The 23,030-nt window shown below is 51.0% G+C and overlaps 1 protein-coding gene across 27 annotated transcripts in view; it reads left to right on the top strand.

Moving 5' to 3' along the window:
- The window catches only part of Ank1 (ankyrin 1, erythroid), a 175,666-nt gene that overhangs the window by 134,900 nt on the left and 17,736 nt on the right, over nucleotides 1–23,030 (top strand). For 10 of the 27 annotated variants that reach the window (XM_006508990.2, XM_006509000.2, NM_001110783.3 and 7 more), the window contains 17 exons: nucleotides 612–635; nucleotides 1,625–1,721; nucleotides 2,075–2,153; nucleotides 4,029–4,126; nucleotides 4,211–4,435; nucleotides 5,046–5,200; nucleotides 5,621–5,832; nucleotides 6,309–6,513; nucleotides 6,822–6,918; nucleotides 7,102–7,330; nucleotides 9,327–9,452; nucleotides 9,579–9,698; nucleotides 10,800–10,878; nucleotides 11,165–11,239; nucleotides 13,034–13,165; nucleotides 14,097–14,243; nucleotides 22,362–22,899. In XM_006508990.2, the coding sequence (XP_006509053.1) occupies nucleotides 612–635; nucleotides 1,625–1,721; nucleotides 2,075–2,153; nucleotides 4,029–4,126; nucleotides 4,211–4,435; nucleotides 5,046–5,200; nucleotides 5,621–5,832; nucleotides 6,309–6,513; nucleotides 6,822–6,918; nucleotides 7,102–7,330; nucleotides 9,327–9,452; nucleotides 9,579–9,698; nucleotides 10,800–10,878; nucleotides 11,165–11,239; nucleotides 13,034–13,165; nucleotides 14,097–14,243; nucleotides 22,362–22,899 (2,638 nt within the window). Of the gene's footprint in view, nucleotides 1–611; nucleotides 636–1,624; nucleotides 1,722–2,074; nucleotides 2,154–4,028; nucleotides 4,127–4,210; nucleotides 4,436–5,045; nucleotides 5,201–5,607; nucleotides 5,833–6,308; nucleotides 6,514–6,821; nucleotides 6,919–7,101; nucleotides 7,331–9,326; nucleotides 9,453–9,578; nucleotides 9,699–10,799; nucleotides 10,879–11,164; nucleotides 11,240–13,033; nucleotides 13,166–14,096; nucleotides 14,244–21,702; nucleotides 21,820–22,361; nucleotides 22,900–23,030 lie in introns of those variants that run through there. The other 17 variants (XM_006508995.4, XM_006508999.4, NM_001277284.2 and 14 more) reach the window with 8 other exon arrangements.

A 23,030-nucleotide genomic window follows, 5' to 3' on the forward strand; every position in this document is an offset into this window, starting at 1 on the left:
TCTTTGTGGATGAACTCAGGCTCCATTCTCTCAAGCATCCCTCAGAGCCCCTCAAACCTATCTAGCCTAAACATACAAGTATACAATGTAGCTAGGGAGACCCACTTCTTACAGACATTGCCTATTGACAAAATAACTCCTTTCAGATGATCTCGAGTCTTCATGGGCAAGTTAGTTGGTAGGTTTGATACAATTGCATTTGATCAAGAGCTGGCAACAGCTGCAGCAACATCTGGCTGCTGTTCTCCTTGAGCTTCAGTAACTAATAAGGCAGGTTTTTAAGACTGAGAACGCATACTGGTCAGCTGCCCTTCTGACCTAGTGGGGCAGAAAGTTTGAAGTCTTCTCCATTACCATTGGGTGATGGGTGATTAAGGTTTCAACTTTGTGATCTCCAGAGTATCTTTCACCTCCTTTCTCCCCACTCCCAAGTAAGCCCCAAATCAAGGGAACCCAGGATAGCGAGGATGGGCTTGATCTGTGGCCCCCTCTGTCTAGAATTTGGTGGTGGTATGACGGTCAGCTAGACAGTTCTAATGCCCCCTTCTTAATAACGTGCCTCTCACTATACTGGGTCTGATGCTTCAACTTGGCTCTTCTTTGCCTTCCAGGAACTGCTCACATATCTATAATGGGTATGAAATGCTTTCTGTTCCCTGTGGTCTTTCTCACCAGAGCACATCCCACCATAAGCACACAAGTTCCTCACTAACCCATGCCTGCTTCTCATCCTCCGAGGCCCGGCCCCACGCAGGGCCCAGAGCTGACTAAAACAGGATCGCACACCATGAAACCACCCCTGTATCTGTGTTCATGCCTCTGTGTTTGTGCTCATCCTGCATGAACAGTTCTATGTCCATCTTGTTGGCTCCCGGTCACAGGGACAGGGCTGCAGATCACCAGGGCCAGGGCTCCGGATGCAGTGGGAGAGCCAGGACGGGGCCCAGGGCCCAAACCACTGCTCTTAGTCAGGCCAAGAAGGGAAGGAAGGGGTGTGCAGGTTGCCAATTTAGGTGCGACTACAAACAATAAATCCAGAAGGAGGAATTTACAAGGTATAGAAGTAGGAATGGAAATAAAGGGAGGAACAGATCTGAGTCCTGTGCTGTTTGCCTCTCTGTAATTGCAGATTGGAATGATCTATAACCTAGGCAGGGTGTGTAGTTCATGCTTCTGATCCCAGCATTCAGGAAGTAGAAACAGGAGATCTTTGAGTTCAAAGCTAGCCTGGTCTATAAAGAAGTGCCAGAAGGGGGCTAGGAGGGGGAGAAAATAATTATCTGTAGCTGTGACTCTTTTTGTGGCAACGCTTTACACTCTGAAAGAGCTATTGTGTAAGGGTGAACTCAGCCAACAACAACAACAACAACAAAAAAAACCTTTCTGGCTTTGTTGTTTTTCTTTCCTGCAAAACAGAGGAACTAGGAACTGGCCACCCTGGGTTTTAGGGTTGGAAGAACAGGACTGGGGATAGCCATGTCTAACAGGCCCTTGGGGCACCAAAACCAAAAGTGCCCTCCACTTTTGAGGAGATATTGAGAGGTGGATTGGGAGAGGTGCTTTTCGAGAGCAAGAGAGATTTCCTGTCTCCAGCCTGCCCCTCACTCAAGCTCCTGGGTTTCAGGTGACGAACTTGTCGGCTCGAAGGCTGAAAGGCGGGACTCCCGGGATGTGGGTGAGGAGAAAGAGCTGTTGGATTTTGTGCCGAAGCTAGACCAAGTGTAAGATGGGCTCAGTCGGGGTGGGAGGATCAGGCTGTGGATGGCCAGGTGCAGCTCTGGGACTCGGAGTAGAAATGTAGGTGAAAGTCAGGCCCCCTGGGGGTCATTGGGATGGAGGGGTTTAGGCAAAAGCCAGTCCTGGGTGTGACTAGGGAGGGAGAGACAGATGTGCAGGGGGACATGGGTCAGCTTGTAGATCAGGGAGTCGTTTTGTCACCTGAGATGATGTAAGGGGTGAGTGAGTCAGGTCATTACAAGTGTGCTGAAGCCTGTCACTCAGGTGTCTTAGGAATGACGTCAGGGTCCGCTTCAAATGTTCTGCTCTTTGACTGTCTCATTTTCCTGCTTCATAGGGTGGAGTCTCCAGCCATCCCAAGGATCCCTTGTGTCACACCTGAGACCGTTGTGATCCGATCTGAAGATCAGGAACAAGTAAGGAGAGCCTTGGCTCCTCCCGCCGCAGGGGGAACGAGGACATTCCATGATTGCGTTTGTATGACCCAGGGACAGTAGGAGCTAAAGTATAAAAGATCATGACATGTACAGAACAGGTTCAGACCCATGATTCTGTGCGTCCCGTAGAACTCAATGCAGTTGATGTACCCATTGTTTCTACTGTGAGTTCTGGGAGCAAGGGGACTCAGGGTGAGGGAAACACTATCATAGCATGCAGTGATGCAGGGAGATGCTCAGGCCATGCAGTTGCAGGACCAGGAAGGAAGCCTTCCCTGTGTGGTGCAGCCTGGGCAATGAGGCTGACATGTCAGCTTCCTCTCTCTCTCTTTCTCGATGGGATGGCTGTGCCTTCCTTTCCTCATCACCCCCCAGAGACCCCAACACTGACAGAGGGGTACCAGAGCACTGCTCTCGGTAGAACTTGTGTTCATGACAGAACCCTGGTCAGTGCCTTCATAGCATTCCACCTGAATTCGTCCAGAAGGTTAGAGATAGTGGGTGAGAATATGTTCTTACAGTCCAATCTCCTCCGACAAAGATTAGACCATTGGCACTTTCTCCAGAGCAGGAACATTTCTCGGGAGAGGAGAGGGTTGATGTGATGGTGGTGTTGAAGGTTGGCCATGTCTGCCCTGAGGTCTGACAAGGTGGGCTGAATCCCCTCCCTGAGCACACGAAGGAATATGAGTCCCAAGACAGTACCGAGATCTGAGTCTGAAACTATGCTAGGGAATCACTACAATACAGCACTGGTGTTGCTGCACGTTGGAGAGATAATCAGATGGGGTCCTGGCCCTACTGTGACATTACCCCTGGATGTTGTCAAAGCCTCATGAACAAGCCCAGGGCACTAGCAGTGAGTCTTGCTCTGTAGCCATCCCACTCCTCAGTCTCCCCTGCTCCCCACCACTGGAGAGAACACAGGGGTTGGTACATGCTAAGCAGAGCCCCCACATCTCTTCCCAACTATTTGCTTAAGTCATAAACCTACTCAGAGGTGTACAGTGCATTTGTACTGAGTGCCTACCCTGGGCTCCAGATAAGGGCTGGGTTCAGTTGTCCCCTGTGAGCTGCTATCCGCTCTGCGTGTGGACTGAGACACACGGGGTCTTGTGAGGCAATGAATAAGCTCCTTATGTCGATGAGGAATGGGAAACTCCACAGAGCCTGACGGGTCAGTTCACCTCACAGACCCCTCACACATACAGACCATAGGGCAAGTAGCCATAAGGTGATGATGCAGGAGGGGAAAGGGCAGGGAATGCAGGAGGGGAGGGTGGGCAGGTGAGTGGGATGTCTGTCAGGCAGAGGATGGTAGAGCAGGGAGAGACCCTGATGGTGAGCAGAGGCCGTGCTGCTTTAGGGGTCAGAGTTCATTTCATGGAAGCAGTTCCTTCCACTGAGCTCCAGGACCCAGGCGTGTTTGGATGTCCTGGGGATGTAAGATAAGAGACAGGAGACTTCACAGTCATCTATAGGATGGAACATAGGGACGCCGCCAATGGAGGAGCTAGAGAAAGTACCCAAGGAGCTGAAGGGGTCTGCAACCCTATAGGTGGAACAACAATATGAACTAACCAGTACCCCCAGAGCTCGTGTCTCTAGCTGCATATGTAGCAGAAGATGGCCTAGTCGGCCATCATTGGGAAAAGAGGCCCCTTGGTCTTGCAAACTTTACAGGGGAACTCCAGGGCCAAGAAGTGGGAGTGGGTAGGTAGGAAAGCAGGGCGGGGGGAGGGTATAGGGGACTTTCGGGATAGCATTTGAAATGTAAATAAAATATCTAATAAAATAAAATTTTAAAAAATTAAAACTGAAAGAGAGAGACAGGAGGCCCTTTCTCTTCTGCAGGCATCTAAAGAATATGATGAGGATTCCCTCATTCCCAGCAGCCCGGCCACAGAGACCTCAGACAACATTAGCCCTGTGGCTAGCCCGGTCCACACAGGGTGAGTGTTGCACCAATCTGGGACCCACATTTTTCTGCCCTTGAGAAGGAAGTCAGCCGTGTTATGATCTTCCTGTGCCTCTAGGTTCCTGGTGAGCTTCATGGTGGATGCCCGAGGGGGATCCATGAGAGGAAGCCGTCATAATGGCCTCAGGGTGGTGATCCCTCCCCGGACATGCGCAGCACCCACTCGCATCACCTGCCGCCTCGTTAAGCCGCAGAAGCTGAACACGCCACCCCCACTGGCTGAGGAAGAGGGCCTAGCCAGCAGGATCATTGCCCTGGGACCCACGGGGGCCCAGTTCCTTAGGTGAGAAACTCATGCAGCTGGTGCATATATGGGGGAATATATGCAGCTGGTGCATATATGGGGGAATATATGCAGCTGGTGTCTCCAACCAGTTCCTGCCACTTCAGCCGAGACTCCCAAGGCCCAGCCCACCCAGGCAGTACCTAGCCTCTCTTTTCTCTGCTGTGATGACAAACAGGCTTTCCTGCCTCTCTCAGGCCCAGGACTCAGTTTATGGCTCTAGGGGAACCCACTATTCTCAGAAGTGTGAGAATGCTAGAGAAGAGAGAAAACCTGGCCATTTGGGGGCCTGGGGTTTAGTTATGTCAACACCAGAGAATTCATCTGGAAGGCATTCCTCAGAGAGGGTCCCCATGATCCTCTGGGAGAATGACCTACAGACTCATTTCTCTCCTTCCTGGAGCCCACTAGGGTCACCAGGGCTCTGCTGTCCATCCAGAAGGGTCAGAGGGACTTTAGGAGCCTCAGTAGCCCAGGGCAGGTTCCTCCGTAGCCCAGGCCTGTAGGCCCTTCTCCCTGAAGGCTGTAAGCAGGGCCCATTGCGATCCCCCTTGTGCCCAGGTATCTGACTCCCCGTAGATAACCCCCTCCCACGTCTGCTCTACCTTAGCCCTGTGATCGTGGAAATCCCCCATTTTGCCTCCCATGGCCGTGGGGACCGTGAGCTGGTGGTTCTGAGGAGTGAAAACGGCTCTGTGTGGAAGGAGCACAAGAGTCGTTATGGGGAAAGCTACCTGGACCAGATCCTTAATGGCATGGATGAAGGTAAGGGGCCCTAGGGCTCTGGTAGGCTTCTTGCTCTAAGAAGATGGGATCTTGGGTTGCATATTGAGGGGGTCTGTTAGCACTGCCTGGGCTGTGGAAGGGTGAGAGGGGCTGGAAATGGTCCTTATGATCAAGTGATGGATCCTCAAGACATGTGTGTCCCCCAACTCCTGTGGCTAGTGCCTCTTCCGTTGGGCCTCTGGATCCAGAGACTGCTCCTTCTAGGCCACCTCTCTGCCGGGCTGCCAGGGAGGGAGGTGTATCCAGGACAGGATGTGGAAACCCTTGGACCACAGTCATAGCTCAGCCTGAGCCTTCTAGGCTACCTCCCTGCCGAGCCCCTAGGGAGGGGATGTGTCCAGGACGTGGAGTCCCTGGCCCCACAGTGATAGCTCAGCCTGAGGCAGCTTGTGGTTGCAGAGCTGGGGAGCCTGGAGGAGCTGGAGAAGAAACGTGTGTGCCGCATCATCACCACCGACTTCCCTCTGTACTTTGTCATCATGTCCCGGCTCTGCCAGGACTACGACACCATCGGTCCTGAAGGGGGTTCCCTGAGAAGCAAGCTGGTACCGCTGGTACAGGCAACGTTCCCTGAAAACGCTGTGACCAAGAAAGTGAAGCTGGCTCTGCAGGTGATGCGCGCGTGCACACACACACACACACACACACACACACACACACACACACTGCCGGTTCCTAGGGCTACCTGGAGGTCAGGCTCTAGAGGATGTTACTACATCTGGGAGATCTGAGCTGAAGAGCGATTCTGGGAGGGATGGGTGAGCAGATGTTTACTGAAGAACCGTAGACATCCCTGTGTGGCCACTGAGCGTGGCCAGCTGTGTCCCCCTGGGAAGGATTCCATGGGAGGTCTGAAAAGGGCCAAACTGCCAAGGGAAATATAGACATGAGAGGCAGAAGAAAAGGCTCAGAATGACACCTAAGCCATGAGGTCAAGCTTAGGTGGACACTATTCCATCAATGTATATAGGACAGTTGAGTGGTTAGGGTCACCTCCTCACCTGAAAACTGAGGGTACCTGGCTGGCCCTATCTAGACAGCCACTGACTTGCCTAGGGCTGAGCCTTCTGTCTTTGGCATTTCACAGGCCCAGCCTGTCCCGGATGAGCTGGTGACCAAGCTCCTGGGTAACCAGGCCACATTCAGCCCCATTGTGACCGTGGAGCCGAGGCGTCGGAAGTTCCACCGTCCCATCGGGCTGCGAATCCCGCTCCCTCCCTCATGGACGGACAACCCCAGGGACAGTGGGGAGGGAGACACCACCAGCCTGCGCCTACTGTGTAGCGTCATCGGTGAGTGATGCTCTCCATGTCCGTTTCCTTGGCAGCAGCTGGTTTGGGGGAACGCACTGGATGGTGAAAAGACAAAGCCAGCAAGCCTCCTTGGGCTCTTATGGCTTCCCCCGGGGAAGACGGAAAATGACTTCAGTAAAAGTCTATGGGTGGAGGACGAGGCCTCAGCAAAATCCAAGGGGATCGAGTGCTTGGGCGCAGACCAGAGATCACCCAGATGTTCCTCTCTCCCGTCCTGAGCACATTGGTAAACTTCATACGTACGGATGGAAAAGCATTTCCTAGTTCTGTTTCTGCTATTGTTATAGGTGGAACTGACCAAGCCCAGTGGGAAGATATAACGGGAACAACCAAACTTATATACGCCAATGAGTGTGCCAACTTTACCACCAATGTCTCAGCCAGGTGAGACTCAGCCCTTATTTTAGCCCAGCATGGTGGAGCCACCCACCCGGGAGCCATCCTCATGGCCTGGCCCCGCTCTCCCAGGCTAGGTTTAAGACACGTTGGCTGGTGGCCCACAAGACCACCAGACAGGATGCAACCGCTGCTGCGTGGCTATGCTCACCACTCGTCCTGTCCTTTCAGGTTCTGGCTGTCAGACTGTCCCCGGACTGCGGAGGCTGTGCACTTTGCCACTCTCCTGTACAAAGAGCTCACAGCAGTCCCCTACATGGCTAAGTTTGTCATTTTTGCCAAGATGAACGACGCTCGGGAAGGACGGCTCCGTTGCTACTGCATGACGGATGACAAAGTGGACAAGACCCTGGAGCAGCATGAAAACTTCGTGGAGGTGGCCCGGAGCAGGGACATAGAGGTATGGCTGCCAGGTCTCCTCATAACAGTCATGGGAGGCTTTTCTCACTCCATTCAAGGAAACGGAGCCCTGGGAGAAGGTGGCTTCAGGAACATGGCGGCTAGTCCAGGCCAGAAGTCCCACCTCTGATGCCGCAGGGCCTGTTAGGATATATCTCTTTAGCTCTTCTCTCAAGAATCACCTTAGATATGATATGAGAGCCTGAGAGTCACCACCACAGGCATCTCAGGGAGGTGGCAGATGGTTGGCCTAGTGATTTGTATAAGAATCATCCCTTAGGCTGGGGAGATGGCTCAGCGGTTAAGAGCACTGACTGCTCTTCCAGAGCTCCTGGGTTCAATTCCCAGCAACCACATGGTGGCTCACAACCATCTGTAATAAGATCTGATGCCTTCTTCTGGTGTGTCCGAAGACAGCTAGAGTGTACTCATATCGTAAAATAAATAAATCTTTAAAGAATCATCTCTTACTCTTCATGTGACTCTGGTACAATATAAATTAACTTACGAGGCCGGAGAACTGGCTCAGTAGTTAGGAGCACTTACTGCTCTTGCAGAGGACCTGGGTTCAGTTCCCAGCATCCTTAGACAGCTCACAACCACCTGTCACTCCAGTTTCAGAAGATCCAGTGGCCTCTTCTGGCCTCTGTGGGCACCTGCATACATGTGGTGTATGCACACGCACACACATAATTTTAAAAAAATCTTAATGTACTTTACTTATAAAGTAGGGCTTAGCTCTCCTAGCTGTGGGCACACTTTGTTATCTCTGATGTACACCAAGGCTGGGAGAGAGGTGTAAAGCGACCTTCATGCTGTGTAGATCGTAGCTGCAGGATTTCACTCAAACTCCCTGCTTCTACCACCAGCAACCCTGGGATGTGGTAACATCTGGGAAAGCAAGGGCTGTGTGGACAAATGGATGCTATATAAAGGGATGAGAACTGGATTTGGACATTTTTACCAGTGCTATGATTCTCTCATGTTTATATAAGAAGCTAGAGACCCTCTGAGGGCCTGGCCTCTGAATCTTACCTGGGAATGCTATGATGTCTTAGCTAGGGTTTCTATTGCTGTGATAAAACACCATCACCAAAAGCTGCAGTTTCCAGCTTCTCATTGCATCACAGTTGATCATGGAGGAAAGTCGTGACAAGGACTCAAGTCAGGGATCTAGGGGCAGGAAGTAATTAAAAGCCATGGGGGAACACTGCTCACTGGCTTGCTCCTCGTGCCTTGCTCAGCCTGCTTTCTTATACAAGCCAACGATTACCTTTGCCAGGAGGGGCACCTCCCACAGCGAGCTGCGCCCACACCTATCATTGAGAAAAGGCACTGCATGGTTGCCCACAGGCCAATCTGGTCGTGGGGGGATGGGCTTCTTACTTGAGGTTTCCTCTTCTCACGTGACTCTAGCTTGTATCAAGTTGACAAAAGAACCAACCAGCAGAGCTACCGTGGCACCAAAAGTTCTGGGCTGAGTGAGGCTTGGGCATGTCTGGTTCTGATGCGGCTCTGGCACTTGCTCTCCTGGTTCTGATGCGGCTCTGGCACTCGCTCTCGGAGTACTTCTTAGCCATGGGCCTCAGTTTCCCCCAACAGTGAGATACGTTCACGAGATCATCTCGGTTGATGCTATTATATGCATAGAAGGAGTGCTTATGTGTGAGAAGGTATTTGTAGGCTCTCCAGCACATCTCATGAACAAAACCCCTTCAGATAGACTAAGAACAGCCTAGGACGTTTTCAGGAGACACGCCCGCTGTCCTAACGGGCCACTGAGTGCTCGGGAACGTCTTCTGCTTGGGGCATGTGAAAGTGCTGTCCATTACAAGTCTGCATTAAGGGAGTGTGGCTCATTTATGTCACTTTTGCTTAAACAAGCAGTGGGGCTTCTCAGACTCCCTCCCTTTATGTGAGAGAAGGGGGCAGGAGGGGGGACAGAAATGTGCAGGCATTTCTACATGAGCTCAGCATGCTTTTTTCCCCCCCTATAGGTTCTGGAAGGGATGCCTCTGTTTGCAGAACTCTCTGGGAACTTGGTTCCTGTCAAGAAAGCGGCCCAACAGCGGAGCTTCCATTTCCAGTCGTTTCGAGAGAATCGTCTGGCCATCCCCGTGAAGGTGCTGGCCTCCTGTGGCCGCCTCCTTTTCCTGGTCTAGGAGTTTGGGAGGCAGGAACCCCTCCCCCATAGAACACCAGTCTAGAGGCATAAAGGGCCTTGCTAAAGCTCCCTGTGTGTAACCTAGGTGAGGGACAGCAGCCGCGAGCCAGGAGGGTTCTTGTCGTTCCTACGAAAGACAATGAAGTACGAGGACACACAGCACATCCTCTGTCACCTGAATATCACCATGCCCCCCTGCACCAAGGTGAGCTGCCACCTGCCAATGTCCCTTAGAAACTCTCTGGGTAGACCCCGTAGACCCCAGAGCACACGTGTGTCCAAAGGGCTTCTTTTCTTCCCTCTCAAACACTAGCTCCGAATTCCCAGGCTCCCCAAGGCTCGTGCCCTGTTGTGGATATTTGTTTTGTGGCCAGGCAGAGAAAGCTTGCCCTGGAACGTTTGTAAAACCTGGTTATTTGATGTGAGGAGTGAATGTCAGGGTCAGGTACTGTTAGGACTGTTCACTGGAGCCAACCTCCCTAAAATGTGGAGGACACAGCCCCTGGCTGCTCTTGGGGCCTCTAGGGAGCACAGCTGAACGAGGACTTGCCCAAGGTCACATACTCATAGACAGGAGCAGTCAAGTCTCTTCTCAATTGATTTGCCTGTCTCACCCCTCAAACAAGGGGACCTGAGTGTCCCCAGCCACTGTCAAAACCAAAGTTCCCAAACTCAGCCAGGGAGTCTTGACCAATATACTTTTTCTGATCCCCGATCACGTGCTGCTTGGTTAGACCTTTGGAGGGGCCACATCTCCAGAATGTCACCATTTTCTGTCAGCGCCCCTGTGCGGTTGTTTGAATCATTTGGAATCCATGGTCACCTAGAAGAGAAACAAGGTCACCTTCATATATGTGACTCGGTTTCTCTTTTCCTTCTGGGGATGAGGGTGAGCCTACTTCTCTCTCAAATGGAATGTCCCGTGCCTACAACAGATAGGCCCTAGAGTTAAGCCACAGGTCAGTGTCAGAAGTGAGCCGCTGAACAGAAGAGAACCTAAAAAAAGAAAAACCAAGTTTAAATTCAAGATCTGTCTCTACTAGGTGACCTTGTGCAGGTTACTCCCTATGTCTCAAATCTCCTCAGCCAAGGAGACAGAAGTCATAATGGTCCCTGTCTGACTCCTAGGTGACTGCATCACCAACCTCCCAACCCCTCCTCTTCCCACAGTTCTTATCTATCAGGCCACGGACTACCGTGTCCCCTCCCTACAATATGAGAGCTTGCATCAGCTTCTCTAAGAGGGAGTGCAATGGGTTTTTTTTTTATCCCAAAGCCCATTGTGCCCCTTCTTTGTCTTCTGCAGGGCAGTGGAGCAGAAGACAGGAGAAGGACCCTGACACCCCTGACCCTTCGATACAGCATTCTCAGCGAGTCGCGGCTGGGTAGGACCCCCCTTGCCTAGCACCTCGACACGCTTGCTCCTATAAGAACACCATTGTGTCCCCATAAGGCAAATGTGTCAGTAATTTCCTTGTCAAGGACTCTGTCCTGGTGCCAGTTCATCTTATTTTGTCTGCAGCAGGCAAAGCCCTTCCTTTAGGTCTCTACCTGACAGTGATCCGAAGGCTCCTGGGTAACCTGAGCATCCTTCTGTAAGGGCTGCACATCAACCGTATCCATGCTGTGCCCGGCCCAGGCTGCTAACTGCAACCCAATGCATCTCTCCAGGTTTTACCAGTGACACAGACCGTGTCGAAATGAGGATGGCTGTCATCAGAGAACACCTCGGCCTAAGCTGGGCAGGTGAGCAAAAGAGCCCTGTGCCTACCTAGCCCCAGGGCCCTCCTCCTGGGTGATCTGTAGTGAAGTGCTTCCAGCCCTCTGTCATCATCCACTGTGATAGCCTGTGATAGCCCATTTTATAAGCAATGCATTGGGTCCCAGTGGAGAGTAGTGAGCTCCCTCCATGTTTGTCCAGTTCCCTGAAAACATTGTGAGAAACAATTTGTCCTTACTTTATAACAAGCAGACTGGAGACTCAAGGGGGGGGGGCGGACGGACAGCTGTTTATTTACGACCTTGCCAAGCCAAGTCTCAGCCCAGGCTGTCAGGGGACTGGTTGAATGCAGAGAAGAGTTTATAAATGCTAACCCCTGAGTTAATAATCAGGAGGGAGCAATCTTACATGCCATCTGGGTTATATCTTTCCATTGCTGTGTATGTTTTTTAATTTCTCTCAACAAAAACTGTGTCTGGGTTCATCTCTTCATTAAATTCTGTTCATTTCAAAGCCCATTGGGTGCATGGCCTTGAAGGCAAGCTTGGCTGACACCAGGTTTATACTCCCAACTTCTGGTTTGAGTGTCTAGTTAGAGCAGCGGGCATTAGCAGGGATCCAGCGTCCCCTGTTCATTTGTAGCTGAGCTGGACCTAAGCTGGCTTGAGACACCTTTGAAAATAAACAGATTTTTATATCGAGCAGCAGTAACTCTTGATGTGGCAGCTGCCTTTGGATGTCTTGGTTTGCCTTGTGTTATCAGTGGGATGTGAAGACCCAGCCTCATAAAGCAAGTTGGTTATTAGCTGGTAACGGAACACAGAGAATCAAACAAATAAACAAACGTAAGCATGCAGTGGACTGTGCCCACTGACTTCCCAGAGCCACACGTTGCCTTTCCGAGGCAGCCTGCTGTGGGGAAGGAGGGCGAAAGGCAAGCTCTCCAGGTGCTTAACCTTCTTATCTCTGCCCATAGCTGAGACTGCGGTACTTCTTGGCTGCAGCAGGGCAGACATGATTTAAAAAGAGGCAGAAAAAAAAAATGCTCCATGTTTTGGTGCAGCCTTGGGCCCTGTAAGCTGCCATGTTCTCTCTTGCCTCTCGTTGTTGTCTGTTGTCTCCTTGTCACGTTTATGTGGAAGGTCACCCTGCACGCACTCGGCCTGCATGGTGGCATGTTAGACGACTCAGACACCACGGCAGGGGAACTTGCTACAAAGCCTGGAGCAAGAATTCAGAATTAGGGAACTGTCCATTCCTGAGGCCTGTTAGGCTAGTTCTGTTTCCTGCTTGGTGTGTGTGTGTGTGTGTGTGTGTGTGTGCGCGTGTGTATCATAGGCATGCTCTGTCTTGCAGTCACCTTTTCATTCTTCATACGTAAGTACTCTGATATATATATATTCACCTTCTAAACACTCCTGAGCGAGCGGTCACAGTAAGAATAACGGGGAGGTGCTCTCGCAACCGTAGGGTTGCCTTTCTATCCTCCAGCTCTTGGAGGACAGCCAGGGGCCACCTGTGCAAGGCAGTGCTTCAGGGAACCGGATCTATAGCTCCTCCACAGGCTGGGGACTCCCTTGCCCTGTGTGGTGAAGAGGCTCTTTCCCATCACCTCCTGGGTGAGGTCATGAGAGAAGAAAGAGCCTGGCTGTGTTTATTCATCCAGTCCCTGGTTCTGCTTCCCTGTCTCCATCACATGGAGCACAGGGAGGTGGATACTTACTCAGCACCAAATCTTTCCTGGTGGGAAAGAACCCCGGACTTAATGGCGGCCATTATAAACTCAGCGCTCATACTGGCTCTTGGTTCTTTGCCTACAGAGCTGGCCCGGGAGCTGCAGTTCAGCGTGGAAGACATCAACCGGATCCGTGTAGAAAACCCTAACTCCTTGTTGGACCAGAGTACAGCCTTGCTGACCCTCTGGGTGGACCGTGAAGGCGAAAATGCAAAGAGTCAGTACCACCCAGCCAACTCTCTTGCTAGATAGACCTGCACCTCGCCAGGGTCCTTTCAGATGTCATTCCCGCTGCTGCCGACCTTGGCTGACCTTGGGCTTTCTCTCTATCTGTCTCTCCTCTCACCTCTCACAGTCTCGAGGTCCCCTAGGCAATCCTACCAGAGAGCATTACCAGTAGCTCTAGCCCTCAACATTCCCCTTTGTTCTCAGTGAGGTGAAAATCGCCCAGTGAAGAATATGCTATAGGATGTGAGACTATTGTTTTCAAAGCATTCCTATTGAATGAGTGCTGTGTGGTGTCAGAACAGAGGGGTGGGCCTGCCTAGTCTGCTTCTACTCTCAATCTCTTAGAAACACCCTGATCCTGCCTGGGGAAAGACTTGTCTCACTCTCTTTGCAGCATCTCCTCAAAAGCCTGCCCTGTACCGGAGCTGGACGCTTCCAACTGCATCTTACATCTTAGACCAAGACTTCAAAAGGACAGCGTTTTACCTTGCTTTCTTGTTGCTCTTATAGCTAACATATGCACACGCACGCACATGCACACGTGCGCGCGCACACACACACACACACACACACACACCCTACCTTTGCTTCACATCCGCCATAGAACATCTGGTTTGTGCTCAGCAGAGCCAGAACACTTGTCTAGCATACACAAGGCCATGGACTTCATGCCCAGCATCAAAAACAACAAAACAAGCAAACAAACAAAATAAAACAAACAAACTACAAATGGCCGCTGTTAGGTTTGGGTAAAGACCTGTTGTATAGAAAGATAATTTATCCAAAAAGGAGAACTGCTCCTCTTCCCCGGACTTCCTCCTGTCCCCTGTCTGTTGGGCTAACGTAACTCAACATTCCTTCCTGGCTGCTCTAGCGCCATCTGAATTTACTCAAGAGTCTCCTTTCTTCTCTCCGGACAGTGGAGAATTTGTACACAGCCCTGCGGAACATCGACAGGAGTGAGATTGTTAACATGTTGGAGGGCTCCGGCAGGCAGAGCAGAAACCTCAAACCAGAGCGGAGACATGGGGACCGGGAGTACTCATTGTCACCCTCCCAGGTGAATGGTGAGTGTCCTGTGACATCGGGCCAAGGCTGAGCTGGGGCCCCACCTTCCAGGTGTCAGCACTAATCGTCCCTTCCCATGGCACTCCATCCCCCCCTCCCCAAACTATCTCTCCCTCCTGCTAATCGGAGGGTTGTTTAGTCAGTGATGAATTCCTCCTACCAAGGAGAGCAGAGGCAAGTGAGAGAGACAGGAGACAGTCACCTGTGCAGGTGGGCATCCTCCTGCCTCTGTGCCCACATGTGGAACAGTTCCTAGGCCCTCACCACCAGCCCCTGGAACCAAGGTCCCAGAAGGGCCTGGTGTGGCAAGAAAGAGTTTGTCTAGGCCCTCGCCCTAGATTCTCTCAGCGTTCTGCTTCACTCTTCACAAGACACGGGTCCTCTCAGTGTTCCTGTCCCTGTCGGAGGAATATTCAGTGAGTGGGAAGCAAGGGGCGTGGAGGCTCTGGCCCAAGGTCTAATGGGGATCAGCTGATGGTATTCAGAGTCCCACTGTGAACCCTCAGGACTAAGGGTGTCTCTCCTTGAGCCCAGTCTCTCTTCCCTGTCACTCTCTCCCTTTCCCCTCATCTCATCTGTTCCCCTGTGCTCTTTAGTATGGTTCAGCATGGCAGGGAGCCCCAGTGTGACCCAGCCCAAGGAGATGAAGCCCAGAAGGTCCTGGCTATGGCCACTGAGCTGTGTCTAAGGCCTGCACGCTTCATAAAGCAGCAATATAAGCACCCACTGCCATGAAGGAACAGAGCCTGGAGGCCCCAAGGCCTTTGTCTTTGACTACCCTCTCTTTGGCCGGTGGACACAAGGGGAACCCCATCTCCACTTAGCCCAGTGTGGAGGCACAGAAGCCTGGGTATCAGGCCCTTCCTGCCTTCTGGCCCTCAGAGAGCAGAGATGTCTCTTCACCTTTAGAAATTGGGCTAGATTCCAAGTTGCTTCCTAACTTTGAAAATCTTGTCAACTGAGGGACATGTCTTCTGGTGTCCCATACCTCGCTATGCACAGCTATGTGGTGACAGCAATGCTCCCCCAAGCTGCTAGTTGTAAAGGCTGTCCCTGGCTGTGTATATGTGGGACACAAGGGACACAAGAGTCGTAGCTTATGGTACCACCAGGGAGTAGGGAGTATCAGGGGCAGGTGAGTTCTAGACTAGGCTGGACACAGGGCTTCCTTCTGCCAGGTGGGGCCTATGCATGCTAAACCTCCCCACTCTCTCTCCCGTCCTGCGTCTCCTAAAATGTGCTGTCTAGCCCCATTGGGTGTGGGGCTCATCTATCGATCACGTCCCGTCTCCTTTCTTTCTGCCCTCTGACCTCATCCTGACTACTACTCATTCTCTTGTACTTCCTGTTCTCCACTGTCTCCACCTGGCCCAGTGTATAGAACTGTCAGATTTCACAAGTGCATGTCACAGAGGACTCCTAGCCACCCCCCCCCCGGCCCCACCCCTCCACCCCCTCATGGCTGTCTCCATGGGCATCCGTTGCGTGTGCATGGCGTGTTGTCTGCGTTGCCTTGTGGCGGCTGCTGATGCTGCGTCTGCCCCACCCACTCTTCAGATCCAGAGGGTTCCAGAGCAGTGATCCACAGCTATGGGGAACCCTATGGGGAGCCCTTATGTAGGCCAGCTCCCGCTTCGCAGAAGGACAAAGGGCAGCTGAGAACATCTGTAAGCTTTAGGGAATGCGACTAGACACTGGATCTTTGGTGGTGCAGTGGGCTTCTTGATATTGCCCATGCTATGTCAGCCAAGTTAAATCCACTGATTACTTTTACGTCTTAAATTAGCTTAACATTCATGGGACTGTCACACCCGTAGAGTTTCTTCTCTTGGGTCTGAAGGACTCTTGGCTCCATGCAGACCAGAAGAGTGTTAACACCTCAGCAGACCCAAGTCCACGAGTGGGACCAAGTCTCTGTGTGTTCTGTGTCTGACGATAGGGCTCTGCTGCAGTGGGCTGACCCATTTGGCTAATAGTTTTCAAGAATCAGCTGCATGTTAGGTGCCGTTCAAGGAGGGGGAGTGAAGTCAGTTCTCAGACAAGACAAGAAAACAGAACTCTGCCTCTGTGAAATGCTCTGTGACGAAAGCCCATGAATAATATGCGTGAGAATGTATAGAGTGTTCTGTGGGAGTAAATAAGCCAAAATAAGGGGCTGGGGGATTAAGTAGCATAGTAGGACAGCTGCATTTGAACAAAGGCACAAAGAAAACGAGGCAATGAGACATATGTAAACAAGAGGGAAAGAACATTCCAGAAGGGTGGCGTGTCTGGTGGACTCACAAACAGTGAGGAACAGAGCTGCTGGGACAGTAGGAGGTAGAGAGAGGAAAGCCAGAGGCCTAAGGGACACCAGGAAGCCGACCACAATGTTGTCAGAAGAACACTTGGTTCTGTGTGGCAGGGGTTGAGCAAAAGACCACCTTCTTCTCCCTGCTCTGTTGAGTTTAGATGCTTCTGGAGTCTCTGTGCAGCAGGCTGAGCCTCATGCACCTAAAACCCCACAGATCTCCAGATGAGCCTACACTCTAGACCCTGCAGGCATGTTGCCCGGGGGGGGGGGGGGGCATTGATCCTTGGCCTGATCCTTTTTGGTTCCAAGGCATCAGGGTTGGCTTACATGTGGTTGTCCCACCCTCGTCCATGTCCCAGGAAGACTGTCTCACACCTGGTATCCTTCTGGTTAGAAATGAAAGGATGCAGAGGGTGAGAAGATGAGGGAGAGGCACTGGCCTCCTGTACTATCTCTGGGTGTCCTCTGACAAGGCCACATAGCGCCTGTCCCTGTGCCAGCCGAGACCTACACATCAAGGTTGTCTCTGTCACCTCAGTTTCTGAGAGGTTGGCCTCACTCCTCTGCCTGTGTCTGTCTGAAGAACAGGGACTTGGGGTAGAACCTGCAGAAAAAGAGAGGACAAGGGAAGGAAATCAGGTCCCTATTTAAAAGCAATCTTCCCCTGACAGCTTGTCCCGACCTATATGCCTGTGCTGTTGTGAGAAGGACTGGCCCAAAGGCTAGTTAGTGTGTCCTACATGAGAGGGGACCACCCAGGCCTATGGAATAAGCACAAAGAAAAAATGCCTAGAAGAAAATCAACAACAAAACCCAAAATAACCCTATGCTTCTAAAAAGATAAATAGATTAATTAATTAATTAATTAAGCCTTATATAGAAAGAAAAAGCAGGCATCGCATACCTGTCAGCTCCATCTATGTTGATGGGACATATTATGTCTAGCTGGAAATAAAATGTCCTTCATTTATATCAACTTTTAATGATACAGCTAGTCAAGTCTGACTCCTGTCTGGCTACCTGTTCACACCATTTGTTGGCTACTAACATTGAGCTAAGAGGATGGTTACAGCATTTGGGTTAGTACAGACCCAGGGCAACGAGCTGATAAGCAGAAAGGTCACCTGGAGCCCCTCTCAAGTCTCACTGGACTCACGAAGCCAAAGCAGGCTTGATCTGCAAGTAAAACCTCCTCGGTAAACCCAAGAGTGAGGTGACACCAGAGGAGCTGCGAAGATGGGTGGAGGGGGGACTTAATACAGGTTCACCGTGCTCACATAGTCAAAGTGCTCATCAACCGCTACAGCGAGAAGTTCCTGGACTGGAGAAAGTCCTCAAAAAGCAATGTAACATGGTGCTGGAGAATGTGAAGGAGATGTAGACCCGGGTCCCCAAGACAGACAAGGGTAAGAAGTAGTCCCCACCAGTCAACAAGGACCTGATGAGGAGAAAGGCCACCTGCAATCCTGCTCGCCTCTCACTCAATCCAAGAAGCCAAAACAATGTGGTGCAGACACACGTGTTACTGAGGGAGGACTTGATCATTGTGACCCCGAGGAAAGGAAGGAAGGAAGGAAGGAAGGAAGGAAGGAAGGAAGGAAGGAAGGAAGGAAGGAGAAAGAAAGAAAGGCGGGCTCCTGGCTTACTCTGCTCTATGTATGTGACTGCTCTCTGATCCTCCCAGGAGACCTATAGAGTGGAAGATGCATTGCTGACCCAAGTGGAACAGGACTTCAAGAATCCTAGAAAGACTAGCACTTCTGAAACTTAGGTAGGACTAAAGTAGATCTTCCCAGGGTCTTCTCTACCCTTGAGGGTGCATAGGCCATAGTGACTGACCATGGCACCACACTAACAGTGATGCCCACCCACATCAGTTCTATGGTTGCTGGAATCCTCAGACCCAAGTCTGAGTGGGTGGGTGGGGGTCCTCTGAAGATGGGAAAATCCTGAAAGCAATCACCTAAAGTGACCAGGAACAGCAGTTATACATGTGTTTTCTCCACTCACACCTAATTTGGATGCAATCTCCACTCACGTGAACACCGTGGAAGCTTCAAGATGGAAGAGTTACAGAGGATTCCCAGAGCCTCTAGTGTTTAGTGAGGAGCAGGAGACCTCAACCTGAAGTATTGATGAGATTCCCAGGGGTGACATAACGGCTATATCTTATGATACGTTTATGATGTACCCCACTTCTTGCCATGGCTTGGGGATTAGACACACCACTGTTGTCATTGATGCTGCCCAAAGCTGGAGAGCCATCTATGAAGCCACACTTTGTGATACATTGGGCATGAGAAAGTCAGTTAGTGGATCCATGAGGTACAAGAGAAGGGGGTCCTTGGATGACTAGATTCAGCTCTGACCGCATTCCAGGGAAGCCCAGGTCATCTCCCCGGGTTAAGAGGAGGGTGCTGAGATCCCAGAAACCCAAGCAGCTATACTTCAGAAGATATAAAGCAAGGAAGAAGACATCTAACAAGAATCAGAATGAAGTCGGGTGGTAGTGGCACATGCCTTTAATCCCAGCACTTGGGAGGCAGGGACAGGCAGATCTCTGTGAGTCTCAGGCCAGCCTGGTCTATAGAGTGAGTTCCAGGACAGAGAAACCCTGCTTGAAAAACAAACAAAAAAAAACAAAAACAAAGAGAAAGAGACAGAGAGTCAGAACACTAGAGTCCCTTGGAAGGTCTCCTACAAACTTCAACTGACCGTTGAGCAGCTGTTTGCAATGGCTAGCCTGACCATGCAGACATTAGCTAAGGGCAAAAAAGGATCATGCTCCAGGAAATGGAAATAATCAACCCAACCTTGATCAATGCGTAAGATCTGCCTAAGAAACCCTGAAAGGAAAACACAGTAGGATCAGACTGCTTCCCAAACAAACTGCTGTAACAGAACAGCAGCCAGGCAAGTGCAAAGCTACAAAAATAGCCAGCATCCAAAAAGGTGAAATGCATGATGTCTGGCAGCCAAAGATGACCAGAAACCAGAAGCAGGAAAGCTGAATCAGTAATAAGGGGGGGAAGACAGACTGCTGCAGATGAGCAGACAAGAATGTCGGGACAGTCAAAGCAACCGTGATTTGATGTGCAAACCATTGTTCCAAGTGGAATTCGGCGGTAGAGTGTTTGCCCAGCAAGCACAAAGGCTCTATCACCAGACACTCTCCAAACTCAAATACACAAGGGAGAGGAAAGATGTAGAAGCACCAGTGAGCTATGGGACAATTCCAAAAGGATATGTGTGTCTGTGTGTACACATATATGTATATGTACATATATGTGTATATATGTGTACGTGTACACATATTGCTGAAAGTATTCTGAATTTGATGAAAATGATAAATACGTAGATATAGTAAGTATTATGAACCCCCCCCACCCTGTATAGGAAGCATTTTAGCAACTATATTGAGGCATACAATAAGCAAACTGGTGAAAAGTTGGCATAAGAGGAAACCAAAATGAGAATAATAGATGTCCCATAGAACATGATATGAGCAAGCAACCAGTGGGTTTAAAGGAAAACATACCATCAAAGAAGCAAGACAGGCATGGTGGCTCAGAGTGTGCTCAGCAATTTACCTAGAATATGTGAGACTTGGGGTCATTCCCCAGTGGTGACAGAGAGGACAGGGAGGATATTGAAGAGAGGGGGATGGGGAAATGGGGAGGAGAATTTTATATATATATATATATATATGTCACAATACTTTCAATCTCAGTGCTCAAGACAGGCAGATCTCTTTGTATTTAAGCTCAGCCTGGTCTATATACCAAGTTCCAGGCCAGTCAGGGCTACATGGTTGAGATTCCATCTCAGAATAGGATGAGGAAGAGGAGGAGGAGGAGGAAATTTCTAAGCCAACATGAGTTACATAGCATGTTGGAAACCAACGTGGACTATATTGTAAGGAGAGAAGAAAGAGAAAAAAACAAGTTATGGAGCATGCCTGCACTCTCAGAGTGAGAAGGAAAAGGCAGAAAGTTGGCCTCAAGTCTCAGTGCAGCTTAATTTATATAGCAAATTCCTGGTCAGCCATGTACATAATGAGACCCTGTATCAAGAAAAAAAGTTAGAAACGAAATTAAAGCAAAAATAAAGATTCTTTCAAACATGCAAAGGCTGAAAGCACTTGCCAGAAGGCCCCCACTAACAGTGTTTAAAAAGAGACCTTGTCTCTGTGTGTGCGTGTGTGCATGCATCTCCCAGCCCTCTAGCACAGCGCCTGCCATAGAATCGGACATTGGTGAATATGTTTTGGCTGAGCATGAGGAGGAGTGAGGATTAAGTAGAGACACAGCTAGCTGCTAGACGCAGAGAGCATGGGAGAGCCAGTGCCCAGAGCTGAGAGCCACTCGGCTAGCTAGGCCATTAAGGAAAAGAATGAAGATCTAGAGTGTGAGACTAAAGGCCTGGCTTAGAGACTGTGGGTGCTGGGAAGGGGCTGGCTGACTGAGAGGTTTGGACATAAGACTTGGGGGACTAGACAATGGAAGGTCCCTAAACACTGTAGCCCTACCTTGTTATACATGTGCATCCAAATGCCCACACACACACTCACACACACACACACACATCACATACACACACACACCCACACACACATACACACACACTCACACACTTACACACACATACACACACACACACATATACACACACACTCACACAGTTAAACACATATGCATGCACACACACTCCCTTGTTTCTCCTAGATCTTTAACAGTTGTAGGCACATACCAGGTCCTTAGACACATTGTGCCAGATAGAAAAATCTGTCTGTAGATTTGCACCTATTCTCCTGAAAAACGAAAGGACCTCTTTTTGTCTCCTGGATGCATGAGGGCTGGAGCACCTCTGAGGGAACACTGACAACCACCCAACACACAAACTCCCCATGTGCAGACATGCCTCTCGGTCTACTCATAGTCACGTCTGAACTCCAGGGGGCCAAGGTCAAGGCCGTGCACACACTGACAAGGACTCATTTGCAAAGCAAAGAACAGGCATGGGAGCAAGCTGCTGACCTCAAGCTGTACTGGGTACCTGCTGAAGCAGAGCTGGGTGGTAGCTCAGGGCCTATGGATGAAGCGCTGCGGGCAGGTGTGCTGGAACCCACGGTGCCCTCTGACCTTGCGCCATTTTTGACCCCTTAGAACCCTCACCTGTGCCACTGTAGATCATTCAGAGTTTCTGGGACCAATATGCACCTTGAGGAAAAGTCACTTCATGCCAAACCAGAAGCCTGTTTCCCACTTGACCACCGCACTGAGGTCTGTGGATGTTCAGTGTACCCTGTCAGACCCCCTCCAGGGCAGCCTTGTTACTGACCCTGATCCTGGGTGGGCTGCACTCTCCCCCACAAGGTACATTCCTAACAGGACTCGAAAGACTGAGCCTAGAGCATCCTCTACTCCGCCAGCCACGGAGACTGGGGTTTTCATCTGATCCATCAGGGCAGATCGGAGCACAAGTCCTTTGGATAAAGCCTTCTTTATCTAGTGCTCTGAGCTGGATAAGAATAAATTCCAATCGTGTTTCTTTGCCCTCCAGCAAAGGAGCCCCCTTCTCTATCCTCACCCCCTTGGCTGCCCCCCATCCCCATCCAGGTCAGAGCCTTGTTTCTCTTGCCAGGGTGTCCCGGCATTAGCCACAAGGCCTGAGCTTTGGACTTGGAGCTTGGAAAGCCCCTGCCCTGAATGTGCATGCCTCTCTGTGGCCGTGCCTGTGTGTAGTAAGTGTGTGTGGTCCTGCACGTGAGCGCGTGTGATAGGAACGGCTTCCGGAGCATGTTGCCCTCTGTCTGCCCTTCCAGGTTACTCCTCGCTGCAGGACGAGCTGCTGTCCCCCGCCTCCCTGCAGTACGCTCTCCCCTCTCCACTGTGTGCAGACCAGTACTGGAACGAAGTGGCCGTCATAGACGCCATCCCCCTGGCGGCTACAGAGCATGACACCATGCTGGAGATGTCTGACATGCAGGTGTGGTCTGCGGGCCTCACACCCTCCCTGGTCACTGCTGAGGACTCCTCTCTGGAGTGCAGCAAGGCTGAGGACTCTGACGCCATACCAGAGTGGAAGTTGGAAGGGGCACACTCAGAGGACACGCAGGGCCCGGAGCTGGGCTCTCAGGACCTGGTGGAGGACGACACAGTGGATTCAGATGCCACAAATGGCCTGGCAGATTTGCTAGGTCAGGAGGAAGGTCAGAGGTCAGAAAAGAAGAGGCAGGAAGTCTCAGGCACAGAGCAGGACACGGAGACTGAAGTGTCTCTTGTTTCAGGCCAGCAGCGAGTTCACGCCCGAATCACAGACTCACCCTCAGTGAGGCAGGTGCTGGACAGAAGCCAGGCCAGGTAAGGATGCTCGGTGGGTCTCTTCTGTCTTCCTGGACTTTGGGGCCAGCTATCCTGGCACTGGGCGCAGGCAGAAGGTTTGGATGCTGCTCTTCATCCTGCATTGTAAACACGAATGCCTCTGATGCCAC

This window comes from Mus musculus, chromosome 8 (genome assembly GCF_000001635.26).
Source record: "Mus musculus strain C57BL/6J chromosome 8, GRCm38.p6 C57BL/6J".
NCBI lineage: Eukaryota > Metazoa > Chordata > Mammalia > Rodentia > Muridae > Mus > Mus musculus.